This window comes from Haliaeetus leucocephalus, unplaced genomic scaffold (genome assembly GCF_000737465.1).
Source record: "Haliaeetus leucocephalus isolate CR32 unplaced genomic scaffold, Haliaeetus_leucocephalus-4.0 Scaffold161, whole genome shotgun sequence".
Lineage (NCBI taxonomy): Eukaryota > Metazoa > Chordata > Aves > Accipitriformes > Accipitridae > Haliaeetus > Haliaeetus leucocephalus.
In genome coordinates, this window is record NW_010972597.1 from 890,357 (window position 1) to 906,737 (window position 16,381).

Sequence of the window (16,381 nt, forward strand, 5' to 3'; positions counted from 1 at the left end):
CCAGCTCTGCACAGGTGATGGCAGCAGGGAGGGAGAAGCGGGATGGGTAACCTGGGTACAGCCAAAGCAAGACCACGTTGGGTTGGGGTCCCTGCTCTGCCACTGCCCCCGCAGTACATCCTCTTGGGCAAGTCACCTCGCCGGGGCTCTGACTCTCCTCCTGCTCCATCTTTCCCCTGGTTGAAACCGAGCTCCAACGGGCAAGGACTGCCTCTCCCCATGTGCGTGCGGCCGACAGACCGCAGCCTTGCCACAATGGCTGCCAGCGGGGGAAGCAGCCCTCCCTGCCCTTCCCAGCCTCCTCTCCCAGCTCCCAGGCCCAGCAGAAGTCGCTGAGATCGATTCCACTAACAAAGCAATTCCATTAATTAGGGAGGGAAGGGAGGGGGTCACAGAGGATCAGCTCTCTCTTTAGTCACCATAAACACTTAAACATTACATTACCGAGTCCCCAAAGGCCACAAGCAATCCCTTTGGATGGGTTTTATTGGAGTCACTGACATTAGCTGTCTGCTCCGTCTCTTCCCTGGGGAATGGCCACTTGAGCTAATTGTCTTTGCTGGTAGCCAGTGCTTCCACCGTGGGGCCTGAGCTTAAAGGCAGGGCAGGAGGGTGCAGCGGCAAGGCCTCCCCTTTGCACAGGGCAAGAGGGAAGGGGCCCTTCCAGGATACCGACCTGTACTGGTGAATATCTTCAAAGGACTTGGTGTTGTTGATGGCGAAGACACAGAGGAATCCTTCCCCTGTTCTCATGTACTGGTCTCTCATGGCACTGTATTCCTCTTGCCCTGCGGTATCCAAGATGTCTAACAAGCAGGTCTCTCCATCAATGACAACTTGCTTTCTGTAGGAATCCTGCAGGCCAGGAGAGGGAAAGAAAGGGAGGAGGATGCGTTAAGGGAGGGCTTGGGTCCTGCCAAGCGAAGGGATGCAGCAAGTGCATCCCTGGGAAGATGCCAGGTCACGCTCTGCCTGGGTTTAGCTCCCATTAAATAGCTAACTCAATCTGTTTCAAAAATGGGAGGGAAAGGAAAAAGGAGAAAAAGAAGGAAAAAAAAAAATAAAAGGAAAAAGGGAGCAGCTGAGCAGGTTTCCTCTCAGAGAAGACAGCCCCTGGCTTGCTCTCCCCTGGCAGACCAGGGGCAGCTTTGTCTCTACCACACCACATAAGCCCTCGACAACTATTTTCCTAAGCTTTATTTAGTCCTGGCTAATCCCTTCTGCTGCCACCCTGCCCTAGTGCTGGAAGGGGACACCCAGGAAAGGCGGCTCCGGCCGGCCAGGGTTTCCAGCCACCATTTGCAATCTGCAGGGCTGGAAGGTGTTTAAGATCACCTGGAAATGCAGCACCTCCAATGCACCTCAGATCAGGCACCAGAAGCATAATGTCACCAGTAAGGCTGCAAACCTCTTCTTCAAACATGAGAAAAAAAAATAAAAAAATCATGCTGTGAGGAGGGTGTTTCCCACAACCAGTCTGTGCCCAGAGTGCTCCAGGAGAGGTAAGGACTATCCAGGCAGGTCCTTTGAAGTTGGGGGTTTTCCCTGCAGCAGAGGCAATCGCAACTTATCACAGATGTGAGAAGGCCTGGAAACCCAGGGCATCCCTCAAAAGGTTTCATTTTTCAAGGCAGGCTCCTCAAAGCACCGCTCCTCCCCACCATGCCTCTCCCCCCATGCCCGGTCTCATCAGCAGGGATGCTGCTGGGGCAGCCCCTGCATGAAGGAACAGCCTCATCCCTCTCCAATAGCCATCCCCTGGGTACAGCGCAGCATCATTGACTCTCAGCAAGAGAAGGAAGCCAAAACCAAAGGCATGAAAAAGGTGCAAGTCAGCAATATGACCACGACAGTGCTTTGCAGCCATTCGCAGAGGCTACGGCTGCAGTTTAGAATTAATTCAAACGTCTGCTGCTCTTCCAGCGACCACAACAATGTTATCAGATGAGCTTTGCAGGTCTGCAGACAAACAGCCAACGCAGCAAAGGTCACCGACAGGACCAGCAGCGGCACGGAAAGGGAATGGGGCCAACGTGGCCTCCACCCTTTGGTTCATTACTACAACAACATCATCTGCTGGGGCTAATTAAAGTCTTTCCTCACCTTGTGGAGAGGGCCATGAGATCAGAGATGAGATCTGCTCTGCCACGACCTTCTCCACTGTGCCTTCCCAAAAAGGGGACTGCTGACCCACCGGGAATAAGCATGAAGTGATGGGCTGGCTTCCAGCCAACCGCTCTGAAGGCAACTGGCAGACTGCCCTGCAGGGATGCGCTCCCGTTTCTAATCAATAATGTATCTGGAGCCTCCTTGGTGCAAGGCAGAAGAGCACTGGTTCCACCTCCAGGGTCCCAGTGCCTGGCAAGGACCAGCAAAGAGGACCCCAGTGCCTGCTCTGCACAGCAGAGCATTCTCCCACCCCTGGGCCCTGGCTTGCGTCCAGAGGACCAGCCTCTTGGCACACATGTTCACAATTAATTGCCAAGTCCCCAGTTACAGGAGGTCTCACGAGCAGACAGTACGCTTACGGAGAAGTGATCCCGCACCTCGGCTCAGGTCATCAACAGGCTGCCCGTAAGGCCAGCCAGCTCGCTAATGAAGCAAAGGTATTAAGAGTCTTGCAGAGGATGCTTTGCATACTGCTCCCCAAAGGAAGGGGACAAGCTCTCCCCACCCTTGCTTTGTGTCCAGCTTCATCTGAACCCCCCTGAGATGCTCGGAATGGCGGCTCAGCCATCCCTGCCATGCTGTCTGGTGACCTTGCTGCTGCTGCAGGGGTAGCTGCCACCAGCCCACATGTCCAGCCACCGGCACCCTGCAGCCTCAACGCTCCTCTGCAGCACCCCTGTGTCCTACCCCACCTTCCTGCACAAGGGAAAGTGGCCGGACCCAGCAGCAGAAACAACGTCCGCGTGGGGTTCAGACTTAGGATCCCAGATGGATGCTGGGAGCACCCTGGGTGTGCCGGGGGACCAGGCCAAGAGGTCCATTTGTTAAACGCTACGGTCAGGATGCGACCAGAGGCTTGGGAAGCCTGTTACTAGCTGACTGCTAAAAGCTGGAAGATGAACCGAAGAATTTCTCAACACAGTCTGACTCTTTACTCCATCCCCGCTCATTCGCCATGGGACACTGCCAGCGGCATGCATTTACTTGGTGCCTTGGCCCTCTTGTTCCCAAACTGAAGGTCTTAAGACTCCCTGGCAGCCCAAGAGCAGCCGTGCGAGCGCATGCTGTAGCGGGTCGGCCAGAGTTGCGTTACAAAGCCAGACGTTTGCACTAGTGAATTGGGAGGGCAGGAGGGGAGCAGGCACTCAGTCAGGGTCTCTGCCCCAGACAGGGGACAAACTCACTTTCCACCTCTCCTGTCCTGGGGAGCACCTTCTCAGTGCACTCCGACCCACTCGCACCCCCCTTTGCAGCACAGCCTGCACTCGATTCATTAAAGTGGTGGGTAACGCCTTTGCTCCATGCACGTATACTCTTTTTTTCCCCCCCTTTTATCCTGCTCCTTTCAGCATTGCTGTGCTGTTTGTTAGCCGGCTGAACAGTCAGAGTCAGCTCCTGGGCATGATCCAAAGCAGCTTAGTCACAGGAGGGTGGTTTGTTGGTCACATTCAGATGGCTGGCAGGTAACTCTCTGTGCGTCCTAATTCCCCATAAAATGAAGCATAATTAAAAGGAGTCACCCTGGAATGAGTGAGAAGATGGCCGGGGGCGGGATGTGGGGTACGACCGAGGGAGCTGCAAAGGCATCGGGGCTGGTGGGACCTGCAGGTAGAAAACCACCAGGGGTGAGAGGGGTGAAGAGCAGCTCGTGGCTGCTTTAGGAAGAAAAGAGGAGGAGAAGAGCATAGTGGGGCTGGGGGAACAGGGGACAAGAGCGGGCATCTCCCAGGGCATGTCAGGAGTGGGCAGGGCAAGGAGTGTATGCTGGGAAATGCCATGCAAGGTTTACATTCCCCACTGTCTGTTTACATGGAGAAAATTCCCTGCAGGGTATATACAAGGGGCAGGCAGCTGGAGACAAAAAAAAAATAGGATGCCATAACCCAGCACATCACTGGGTCAGAGCTGCCCCTGCCCACTGTAAGGTCCAAAAGAGGACCCATCCATGCAGATGCCTCCCCAGGGAGGTTGCTTTCCATCAGCAGCTCTTTTGCTGAAACCAACCTGAAATGGGTTTCTAACAAAAGCAAACAATGCTACTGGTGATAAGCACGCGAGGGGAGAGGAGCTGGGGAAGAAGGCAACTGCATCCATAAGCAAGGTGCAGCACCAAGACTCAGGAGCCCTTAAATTAAATTCCAGTCTCTGCCACGGACTTTCTAGGTGACCTTGGCCAAATGACGTAATAGCACGTGCTTGTAAGTGCTTTCTCTCCTTCCCATCTGTAGGATTGTAAGACTATTTCTGCCTTTCTACCAAGCCTTATCTTGCTTGTTTATTTAAGTTGTAGGCTCTTCAGGGTGGGGACTACACATACAACACCTACCAGAATAGATTCCTGATCCCAGCTGGAGCCTTTTATCCATTATGATAATAATAACTGCAGCAACCACAGCTGCATTTATACACATCTGGTAGAGAGTCCTTTAGGACTGCAGACAGGGAGGTTATTGTCCAAGAGGCATGACAGAGCTGTAATTTGCCTTCCTAGGGTGGACTTACTCCTTGTGCAGAGCAGTGGCTGCTGCCCACATCTCCCCCGAACGAAGGTGTAAGGCATGCAGGGGGTAATTAGAATCTCGCTAGCAACAGTGAAAGCAGTCGGAGAATGGAATTTTTTTTTTTTTTAAGTAAAAAATAAATAAATAAATAGTGTAATGGATGTTGAAGACTGGATCCCCCCATCTGCACAGGCAGGGTGCTGAGCTAGACAGGCTAGTGCTACCATCCACTCCGACTATGAGACCCATGCATCAACCTTTAACTCCTCACAATAGAGCAGAGACAGCACTCTGAGAACCACAATGGTTCAGCTGTTCGGTACGTCTCGCTCAAACTGCAGGACATACAAAATACAACCAAGCTCTGATAAAACCCATTTCATCAGTAAATCTCAAAACATCCTGCATGAGAAGTTAATATATTTACTCTGATTTCACAGGAGAAGAAACGAAAGCACAGGCACAAAATGGCTCTTCAATCCCAAACCTTTAACCCCTCCCTACACTGTTGTCTTATCAAAAAAGAGGACTTTTGTGCTGCCTCTCAGCACCTGCCCAGGTCTGCCTGCTTCTGCTGCCTCCCCCTCTGCCCACTTTTGCTGCCTCCCTCACCATCTCTCTTCAGCAGACACCGCCAACCTTCTTCAGGAGGCAAAAGTCGGTCACTGCGACCTCTGAACACGTGCGTAGCAACTCAGAATAGCTCTGCAAAGCAGAGGAACATCCCTGCTCAAGTTCAGACCTGAGACCAAGCCGAGCATGCTCTAGGTTGGAGGCAAGGTGGAGAAGAGCAAGAGGAAAACAGACAGATGGACCCCAAGCCCAGAGCCGCTTACCTCTATCGTGGGGTCATACTCATCAACGAAATGGTTCTGAATGAGCTGTATTGTCAAAGCACTCTTCCCGACACCACCAGCTCCCACCACCACCAGCTTATATTCGGTCATCTTCCAGCCAACCCCAGAGCAGGACTTCCAGGAGCACCACCACCTGCAAGGAGAAACACAGCCACCACATTAGGAGAGGGGGTCCCTCCCTGTCACTGCCTGCTCTGCAGCAAGGCTGAGCGGTCAGCCCCCCTCTTCTGCCGGGAAAGGCAGAAATCTGCAAAGCACAGCTTCATTCCTTGGGTACTGAGCATTGCCAATGTCTCCTGCACATCCCAGGAGCACCCAAATGCTGCTAGGTAGAGACACCAAAGTCTGGGATCCAGCATGCTGTAACACAGAGACACCTAATTCTGCAAGGCAGAGGTGAAGGGACGCACCCCTCAAGGTTTTAATGGTCTTTTAAGTTGCTTGATTTCAGCAGGGATTGAGGATGGGACAAGGTAAACCCACTTCACTGCTATTCTGGGTGGCAAAGAGCCACGCCTCACTCCTTGGGGTGAAAACCAGCAAGCCACCATCAGGGATGCAACATGTTTTTAACGTAGCTTTAGGAAACTGCCACCACAGGGTACTCTGTTCCAGGACCACCCTGGTCTCTCATCTCAAGCTCACAGATGTACCACCCTGGCAAGCCTGGCCTAGAAATGGGGAGATGGTGGGATGGCCTGTGTGCCCCAAGGGTCAAGGGCTTTCTTACCTTCTTCCCACCCAGCACACTGACTACCCTGGGAATCTGACCAGAGAAAATTATACTTATTTCAGTCTGTCACCCTGTACTGTGCCTCCAGGATCCACTGTCTTCCTTTTGCTTTTATGGTCTGATGCTCTGGGGTGTCAAACGTGAGAGAGCCTCACCTAAAACCATGAAACTTGGTCTAAAAGTACAGCACGGAACTGCAGCATCCAGAGCTATTTAACCTAATACTCTCCACTAGTAATGAAGGTTACTTTAAAATGGGCAAAATATTCCACAAAACTGAATACAAAACTATGTTTATCCAGCAATATGCTGCAATCCTTCAGCCTGATGGTCTGGATGCAAACTTCACACATTCCTCGAGCAAACCTCAAGAGATAAGGGAGTCTTACCGATAAGAAAACAGAGGTACAGGCTGTGTAAATCAAAAGTAAACCCTAAAGTAACCAAGTTAAGACGTCTGGTTTTCCAGAAGTGCTCAGCGCTGTCTCCAATTTGTCTTATCTCAAGCTGGCAATCCAAACTCATTAGATAGATTTGAAAGCCTTGGCCAACATGGTTTGGACGTCAACGCCCACAGGAGTGGGGAAGAAGTCCTAGCCCCCCCAAGTACGCTGTTAGGTCCATGTCTTCACCCTCAAGGCTGCGTTAAACCTCAAACCACAGGGCAGGTTTGAGATGGTGGCACATCCACACCCTCTGCCAGTCCTCCAGCTAACGATGCCTCCTGCTGTGCTGGCCATCACAAGAGGGAGGAGGACTGCGGAAAGGGCACCCCTGCTCCCACAAGATGAAGCTGGCATGCCCCACAGGGGAGCAAGAGATGCTACCATGACAGGTGCTGATTGGGAATGATGATTAGGGTCAGGACAAGCAAACCACACTTCTGCAGCACTGTGTAGTTGCCATGGCCCTTCAGCAGGAAAAAACTCACCCCCCCAACCTCCTCCTTTAAATTTCTGCTCCAACTCCACCAAGAAAGAGGAACTTCAACTCAGGAAGATTACAAAATCCTGAATGTTTAAATAGAAATCCACCCTCACTGGACTTCAATCCCTGCTCACTGAAAGTCACCCCAGGGTCAGATACTCATCTGCAGCCGTCATCTGTGAGCTCTGGGGAAGCCACTTGAAACGCAGCAGGTAGCGGGAAGACGAGCTCATGGTTCCCCTGCCCGGTCGCCATTCAATGCAGCCTGCAACACCATCTCATGGCGATTACACACACCCTCCCGGACAGTTATATCACTCCACCCTCCTCCCCAGGCTCGCCAGCCCTGCTCCCAAAACCCTGGAAGCTGGTACAAACTGTGCCGGCAAAGGCCACTCTAGTTCCAGTCTGCATCTGGTGCATTTGCTAACGCAGCAAAGATCTAATGGAAAGGAGGCCAGAACTTTCTGCCTTCAATCCCCACCTGACTGCAACCTTAAACCACTCAGACAGTTCAATCACCCACTCGAGCTGGGAGCAGTCAGACACAACCACCTCTTGCCAAAGCCCTTTTCTGAGCTACTGTCTCAGTAGCAGGAAGGCAAACAAAGCTCATGCCCTTCTCAGCATCCAGGATCCTGAAGAAGGGCAAGGGAGGGGGTGCAAAAGAGCAACCAGAGCACAAACACGATGCCAAGCAGGACCTCTGGTTGCTGTGCCGTTCTATGCTGCTGGAAAAGCTGAAGGTTGTTAAACACAGTGGAAAAGTGGTGATGGTGGGGAAAATGCGGTGCAAATAATGTGATACCCTAGGTCCATACCCAAAAGTGCCACTGCTTCCCAGGAAAGTCTGATATGCCTCTGTTCTGGCGGCCAAGGAAGAGATGCAGACTGAAAGCAAGGCTACTGGAGACAGTCTAAGTGAGCACACTAATTGACCATGCACACGCTGCTTTGCTCCACTAATGCACGCCTTCATGTCTATGAACTTGTCCCTAAGAAGTAGTGTATGTGAGAAGAGAGATCCCCACCCCAGGATCTCTCTCAGATGGGAAAAGACAATTACCATCAGGGACAGTGACAGGCTGAAGTGGGGACTGTTGTGTGGGCTGGACAAACACTGATTGACCGTCTCCACCAACACTGCTGGCCAGGAAGGGATTGCTCTTGCAGCAGAACAGCTTCACAGCGGAACATAGAGAGGTCTGGAGGGTCTGAAGAAACTCTTCAACCAGCTGCCATCTTTCGTACAGAGCAGGGAAATCTGCAACCCCTAGCAAAACACATGGCAGCTGCAAATAAAGGCCTGCAGTGGCTACGATGGACCTTGCTCTGCATCTGATGCTGATGATGGAGCAGCTGCCATGATGATGCTCAAGGGGAACTGCACAACTGCCCAGGTCTATGGGACTTGCTAAGGCAGTGAGAAAAGCCTAGACTCAATATGGGGAGAAGAAGAGGTGAGTCCTCGAGGAAGGGGTCCTCCCTCGAGACCACCCCAGTGGAAGGCACTGCTTGGCCTATCCCTTCAGAAAACCCCCAGCCCACACAGCCATACCAGCCTCCTTGTCCACACTGCAGCAGGAGATGGGGGCCAAGGCAGTCACCCACAGCAACTTAAGGGTCTTTCCCTGCTCCGGACCCCAGCTGAGCCCTGCTGCGCAGTGGAGGGGCAACCACACACCAGCAAGCCCTGCACATCAGCACCCCAGCCTAGAGCTTTGAGCTCTGGCTCCTCCAGAGAAACACAGATCCACATCTGCCTGCTCTGCACCCACCCAGGAGGCGGGGGAAACAAGGGGGGTGAAATTGTTCCCCATCACTCACGGTCAGCACACAGACAATGTAGATACAAGAACTCTGCAACGTTGGTGTTCGTTCACTCACACCGCATCTAGAAGGTGCTGGTGCCTCGGCTAACCCTTCACCGCTCTACATGCCATCCTCACCCTGGCAATGGCAGGAGAGATTCTGCAGCTTGCAGAGGATGGTGAGTCCAGCCCACACAACTATTTCATACCATTGCTGCAAAACGTGTCCTAATGTAGAGCGAGAGTGTGGGGAATGATGGACAGCTCTGGGCGTCAGAGCTGCCTGAATTAACGTGTGCTAAAATCAATGTTCAGACAAGCTCGCTTCCTTTCCCAAAGGATCCACAATGCAAGCTCTTCACACGGAGCATGCAGACCCAACCACGCATCAGAGCACATGCAAATGCCACAGGAGAGGGAGCCTGGCCAAAGGCTGCAGGGGAAGCAGGAATTTCCATAGGGCCAAGCTTTGTTACAGAGTTGGGCAGCTGGTCTTATCCCTAAGTTGACCTTACCAACACCATCTCATAGCTCCCCATCACACTCTTTGCTCCTGAACGTGGTAAGAGCAAGGCTGCTCACTGATGCACGCACAGGTTTCAGCGCAGTGGTGGCTGTTCCTCAACACCACATGAACATCACCACCACCGCATGGGCTGGTTCAGGTAACAGCCACCCCAAAGACAATGTTTCTGGCCCTCCTAAAAAACAGAGGCAGGGGAGAAAGAGTGGGGCTCCTGCCAGAGAGATGGTAACAGACACCCAAATTTTTCACGCTCAGTCTGGGGACACACCGGACAGAGGTTTACAGCCTGTTGGTTGTTGTGAAAGCTTCTCCTTATGCGAGGGTTTCCAGAGGATGGTAAACAAGAGTTTCTATTTCTCAGCAGCTAACACAGAGCCCAGACAGAGCTGACCACAAAACAACAGAGGGAAACACGAAAGCACAGTCTCCCAGTCCCACGCTGAGCAGAAACAGCGCTTCTTCCATTCTCTGCAAGCTCTTCAAGATCTGAAAGTCCGACCCAGGTCACCGTCTGGTCTTTTTCCTGCCTATCCAAATTTATCACCTCTGCAGTACTCAACTGTTGCACCCTGCAGAAGCCGCACAGGGCTGTCAAACAAATAGCTGAGCGAGACAGCGAGGATGACAGCCGTTCAGGAGCACCACCCGGGAAGAGGAGGGCTGGGATCCGCATGCCAAGCCAACAGCCCCAGTGTGGAGCCAGAGCTGCTGCTGCTGTATTTCCTGACCTCGTGGATTTTCTCCTGTAGCGAGAGGGCTCCTGGCTCCCATTCAAAGCTGTCTAGGAAAGCCTCGCCGAGTGCTTCCGCCTGGCAGCAGCAGCTGCTTCCAGCCCGGTAGCCAGAGCCATGCAGCTCCAGCAAACAAGAAACATCTGCCAGCCTTGTGCAGGACACTGGGAGAGCAAGCGCCCAGCCCTGGTGGGCACCAGCATCCTACCTTTGTCTTGCAGGGAGGGGATGCAGGTGTAGGTGAGGGCAGAAGGCACATCTTACCTTCTCCCCCGCCTGCGCATGCTGGGCAGCATAGAGGTTTTGCCTGCAGAAACGAGGACCAAGATGCTTGGTGCAAGCTTTCGCAGGGCTAAGAACAACCTGACGTTCTTCACAGTCCCTCTTCTCCAGCACAGAGCTTCATCTGCAGGGGGAGAGGTGCTTTTGGGGACCTGACTGTGAAACCTCCAGAAACTCACTCAGCAGAAGCAGACGTGAGGAATTCAAGGGGCTTGGCCCCATCAGTACGTCCCATCACACCACCACAGTTTCAAGAAAAGCTCAGGCATCAAGTGAAAGGGATTTGCAGTGGGTTTCCAATGCACTCACTATGAGGGAGGCTCTGACACCCTTCCAACAGGATCACTGAAGGAGCTTTCTCTGTGTCCTCCCTTTCCTCCCATCACCTTGTTTCTCTCCCAGGATGGACAACCAACTAAACAACCCAAGAGACAGATTTTTTGCACAGCAGTGCCATACTGAGGCCAGCCATGACAGAAGTTTTACAACTATTTATTACTGAGCATTTACCCTCCAGCTGTCCATTGGGAGCCTCTGCATTTAAAAGCAACAGAAGTCAGCTTCACCTCTGTAAATCTCTTTGGACACATCTCAGATTGGGCACCCTTGCCTCCAAAAGCCCTGTCCACAGGAACTGAGGAGCCCTTAGACCAGAAACGCCACAGTGTTTGATTTTATTTCCCTTCGGCAGAGATGCCCTGCAGGCAGAAGTGGTCTGCAGTCCTCCAGGAGAGCAACGCTCATCTCTGCCTTTTACTGGCAGTCCACCACACCCGCAAGTCAGGAATCCTTCTCTGTGACTTTAAAACATTGACAAGGCAAACCTTGCTGGCTCACCCCAGTGACTGTCCAGGCTCCTCCATTTGCTCATGCACAAGACTCTCACCAATGTCACAAAGTACAGCCTCTGGAGGGACTGAAGGAACCTCTCCAGTGGTGTGAAATGCCACCTTCTGTTTTCACTCAAGGGTCAAAATGCTGATGTTCTCCACAGTCTGCCCAGCCTGAAAGAGATTAGGGAAACAAGGCTGGCAAGCTGATGCTCTGTTACAAATCACAGCCTACCCAATGCTTCATTTTAATTTACTTGTTGCTTTTTAAATTAAAAAATGGGCTGCAAATCTCAATGTGCTTATTGTTGGCTTGCTGGCTGCGTACCTCCAACCTCAGCCCACAGATGAAAAAAGAGAGAGGGATGCCAAAGATACAGTAAAAGTTGCAAATGGTGTCCCTGCTTTGGAGAAACTACTTGGAGATAATAAATGTCTTCTATGAAGGAAAAAAAGAAAAAAAGCCTAAGAAGAACAGAATGGCTTCTTCTATCCTCTGTATGCTCTTCAAGATCTGAAAGAAGAGGCAGCCTGTCCCAAGAGACTGAGAACAAAAATATTGCTCCAGAGCAAAAAAAGAAAAGGGGTAAGGAATGACATCATGTAGGAGGCTCAAAACACAGGCATACATTCAAGGAGAAACCTGGGAGGAAGAATAGCAGAAAGCTGCAGGCAGGTTCAAGGCATAGGCAGGTCTGGAAGAGAAGGATTACCTCTCCACAGCAGCCATAAACATGTCCCAGCAGCAAGGTGCAAGCCATGGCTTTGCACAAGGTCTTGAACAGGCATGGACGGGTCCTTGCACCAGGCCCAGCCCTTGCACAGTTTCCAGTTGAAGCACCTCTGGCAACACAACCCCTCTGCCAGAGACTACCTGACCACAAAGGGCTTGTGAAGTCCCTGCTCGTTTTCCCTCTCCAGAAGAGATGGAAGGACAAAGGAAAACAAGATAGTACCATCCTCACCAACGCTGCTGCCTGTTTTCTGTTCCCTGGTTCCTGCTTCAGCTGTCTGATAGTTGAGTAAGAGACAAAGCTGCACAATCACTGGCTGTCAGCAGTAAGCGGGTCCAGCTATGTTGTTCTTGCTTTCCCACTCAAATAATAAATATTCTTAATAAAGGTCTTCATTGCCATCTTACTCTAAGAAAAACAACTGGTAGGCAGCTATGCCTAAGCCACCCAAAACAGCAAACAACCTACACGAGTCAGTAACACAACAAACCCAAAGAACAAACCAGCTACCCATGAGCTTTCTCTCTGGATGAAAGAGTTGACCCGCCAGCCAATACAGGCCACCAAAATTACTATACTCCAAAGAAAGATTAGCAGGCTGCTAATCTCAGGAGCTTGTAAACCAGGGCTGCTCATGCCCACGTCTCCAGCGTCATGAACGTGGCATGGAGAGCAGCACGCCATCAGGAAACTCTGGCAGGTGCTGGGACGTGCTTGCGAACCACGGTGGTATTTTCACCTCCCACCATCACCACTCCACCCTTCTCCCTGAACACAAGGAACCTGTCCCACCATAGTCTCTGCAGAAGAACCAATCTTCCAAGCTAACTTCCACAGAGAGAAAGCATGCTGCTCTGCAGGTTACTTGCTGCCCATTCATGGAAAGGTCTGAAGGAAACAGGCAAGCAAATGATATGTCCCACCCCACTGCTGAACAGAGACCCTTAAAAAAATGACAAGAAGATGGGAGAGGCCACCTGGGCTAGCACCCAAGTCACTAGCTGAAAACACCAGTTGTCTGCATCTGGCAGGGCCAGGGTTTGAAGAAATCAAAGATGGTTTTTAAATTATGCCCATGATTTGTGATCTAACACTTAAGTGCTGTTTGAGGCTCTAGATGAGCAAGAGTAGCCTGCATAAGGAAAGAGGAAACTGGAGTTTTGTCTGAAAGCCTGGTAAAGGTGGATGCATGAAGGCACGAACACACCACAAGCAGGCTGGGACAACAGGGGACAATTAAATAAAACCTGAGTTCTTATCCTGCAGTCAGGACTTAGGACCTAGCGTTGACTCTGCCAACACATGTAGGAAAGCAGTGTGGGGGAGGAAAAGCTCTCACTGCCGAGATGCAGAAGACTGCAAACTGCCAGGGCTTCTCCGCTTTCATCTCCTCTCCAGCCTCCCAGGGCTGAGCAGGTGGTTCAGAGGCAGATGCTTCCCCGTCTGGGCTGGCAGCTCTCCACCCTGCCCTGGAAAAAAGACTTCTCCCAGGCTTCCCAGCCTTTTTCAGAAAAACAACTGAAGAACCCACTGTGTGCAACAGAGAGGCCAAGGCGGAGCTCAAGAGAAGAGGCAGCTTTTAACCTTCCTTTCCATTAAAATCCCATCTGTAAACATAAACAGGATGGCTGACAGGCAGCATGATGTACCTTGAGCATACGACGAGATGGACAGGTACACAGGAAAGTTTAAAACAAGACCCACATCATAGATGATAATAACTATAACTGCTAAAATGGGTGGTAGGCAACCACAAACCCAGGCTCTGAGCAATCTCTTGACTTGCTGGACTCACTACCAAATTGTATTGATTTTCCCACAAGATATAAGGCACAATGAAGTAGAAGCTTAGACCAGACAAGTATGTAGCGCCAGTGTAAGTGGATCTCTGTAATAACAGCTATTAACAGGGACAGAGAACATCAGGCTTTGGGGCAAATGCTGCCCGATAATGGGGGGGGATTACAAGAGATGCTGTCTCCAGGCTGGTTTCATAAGGTACCTGATGTCTTCTGCCTGGTGCTCTTGGTGACAAAAGGAGCAGCCGCAGGCAAGCTGCCGGGGAAAGGTACAGCCTCTCCTGGGACCCACTGGTCCTGCCATCACACTACGGCAGGTCACAGCCGCCTGGCTCTCTTCTGCAACAGCGTAAGAAGGGACAAATTCAGATCTCGCCACCAAGCTGCAAGAGGTGGAGCACCCAAGTGCTAGAGCTGGGGGTGGTGGCCATACATGAACAGAAACACCATTCTCCTACTTGTATGGACAGGCAAGGGGATGCAAACAAGCCAAGGGACTGGCCCAAAATCATCAATGGGTGGTAAACTTGGGAACTAAATTCAGGCAACGTCTGGGGTCTTCAGGCAAGACAAACGTTGGTCCCCTGCTGGGTCTTTGTGTTGGGCTGTCAGAGCTGGCAGCTCCCCCCTGGGCAGAGGTGGTTGGGGAGGCAGGGTACCTCAAGCAGGAAAGCCCAGGGTGCTGTAAGAGGTGCCCTGCTCTCCAGTTATCCTAATGAAGTCACAACTGGGTCACAGGTGCAGGCAGCCGGCAGAGAGGCGGATGCCCTGATGCACAGATAAGCAATAGGAGATGCAGGTAGGGCTGAGAGCAGAGGGGCAGGCTGAGCACCACTGTCATTTTCCCCACTCGAAGCCCAGCTACAAGAAAGGGGGAAGCCACTGGTATAAAGCAGCCTTGTAGATCACTTAAGAAAAGGGCCAGTCCCAACCTGAGCACCACTGATGCATATCGGGCCAAAAAAACCTACCCCATAGTCAAGCAGCGCATTCCCCCTATGAGATTTCTGTTCTCTTCTCCCTCCCCATCCTTCCCTGTTCCTCCCAAACAACCACTGACAGGAAAAAATTAGGAAGCTGGTTTCAGGAAACACATCCAAGCCCTTTTCACTGAGAAGAATTTGCAATGGAAATAGGTCTGGCTTTCAGCTTCCTGCTTGCTTTAAATCCTAACACATGTATTTTTACAGCAAATAAATGGATAAGGAAACAGGGTATTTGCAGCTGGGATGTTTCAAGAATTGTTTTGATAATGCTTTTATTTTTCTTACACTTTTTCTTTCAACATTTAATGGATAAAAGACTTTTTAAAAGGCCAGGTTTTGGAGCAAAATAGTATTACAAGAGTATTGGTGAGCTCTGGACTCCAGGAATGAAACTGCATGTAGCGCATGTCCTATCACACTACTGCTCCTGCAGCAGAAAGGTCCAGACAGCGAGCCAGCTGCATTGGGATCAGGTGGAAAGAGGTGGAAGCTGTTGGCCAGCCGCAGCAAAGCAGACAAATGCATATCTTGGGACAGCAGGAGCCTCATATGCTCCTGCCCACACAGCACTCGCCCTGTGGATGGCTAAACAGCCCCACAGAGAAATAGGGTCCTCTAGTCTGGGGATGGCTCTTCTCCTTCTAAGGGAACTTGAAACACAGAGGAGGAGTGAGAGGGACCCCCCTCTGCAAGGACAGCCAGCTCCAGCTGGGTTGGACTCAGACAGGCATATCTTGGGGTACCCTTTGGTTAGTACCCAACTTGGCTCCCCCAGCTTACCTGGGCAGCACCTAGGATCTTGTACTGGCAGGGGAAAAGCAGAGTCAAGCCCCATCCATCCTCTCAGATGTAGTATATCACAGGCCACTAATCCTACCCTCCAAAGTTTTAATTTTTCCAGGGAAAGGTGGTACAACATCTCTTTCTCCCCTCATTTTTCAAGGCAGAGGGTAGAGCAGCACAGGTGCAATAGTGTCATCTCCGCAGGCTAGTTGTGGGTGAGGAACAGTCTATCTCGGGATGAGGGAAGACGACTGAGTTTCCTTCTTGTCTTTCCATTCCCAATGGGACACAGATAAAAAGCTGCTCATACACTTCATTCAAAGGCAGAGCTCAAAGGAACAGCCTGAGTAACCCCAAACAGCCAAAATCAGATACTTCCAGAGTGTCTCCTTTATTAGTAAGCCATTTAATTTACATGATCAAATGTAACGATCATCCTTCTCCATTCATTTAGCCCTTGCAGCGCCTTTGCAAGCACACACCCTTATTTATTAGCAGAGCAGGGATGGAGAAGGCGGCACCACAGCAAAAAGCAAACCTGCAGGGCTCGCTTTAGCAAATCTGGGAGAAGGCACTGGGGAAAACATATTAGAAAAGCAAGTGATGGGGCATCTTAGGGAGCCAACGACCAGGGGACAGCAGGGAGAGGAGATAAAAGGAAGCAAGCAGGTACCTGCTGCTGGGACCCCATCCCTGCTCTCCTTCCTACCAG

At 51.4% G+C, this 16,381-nt stretch overlaps 1 protein-coding gene across 2 annotated transcripts in view; it reads right to left on the minus strand.

Moving 5' to 3' along the window:
- HRAS (Harvey rat sarcoma viral oncogene homolog) overlaps window positions 1-16,381 on the minus strand; it is a 43,189-nt gene that overhangs the window by 5,014 nt on the left and 21,794 nt on the right. Inside the window, exons 1-3 of one of the 2 annotated variants that reach the window (XM_010562555.1) lie at window positions 15,461-15,513; window positions 5,507-5,660; window positions 677-855 (exon numbers count right to left, since the gene is read on the minus strand). In XM_010562555.1, coding sequence (XP_010560857.1) covers window positions 677-855; window positions 5,507-5,617 — 290 coding nt within the window. In that variant the 5' untranslated portion in view covers window positions 5,618-5,660; window positions 15,461-15,513. Of the gene's footprint in view, window positions 1-676; window positions 856-5,506; window positions 5,661-15,460; window positions 15,514-16,381 lie in introns of those variants that run through there. The other variant, XM_010562554.1, reaches the window with a different exon arrangement.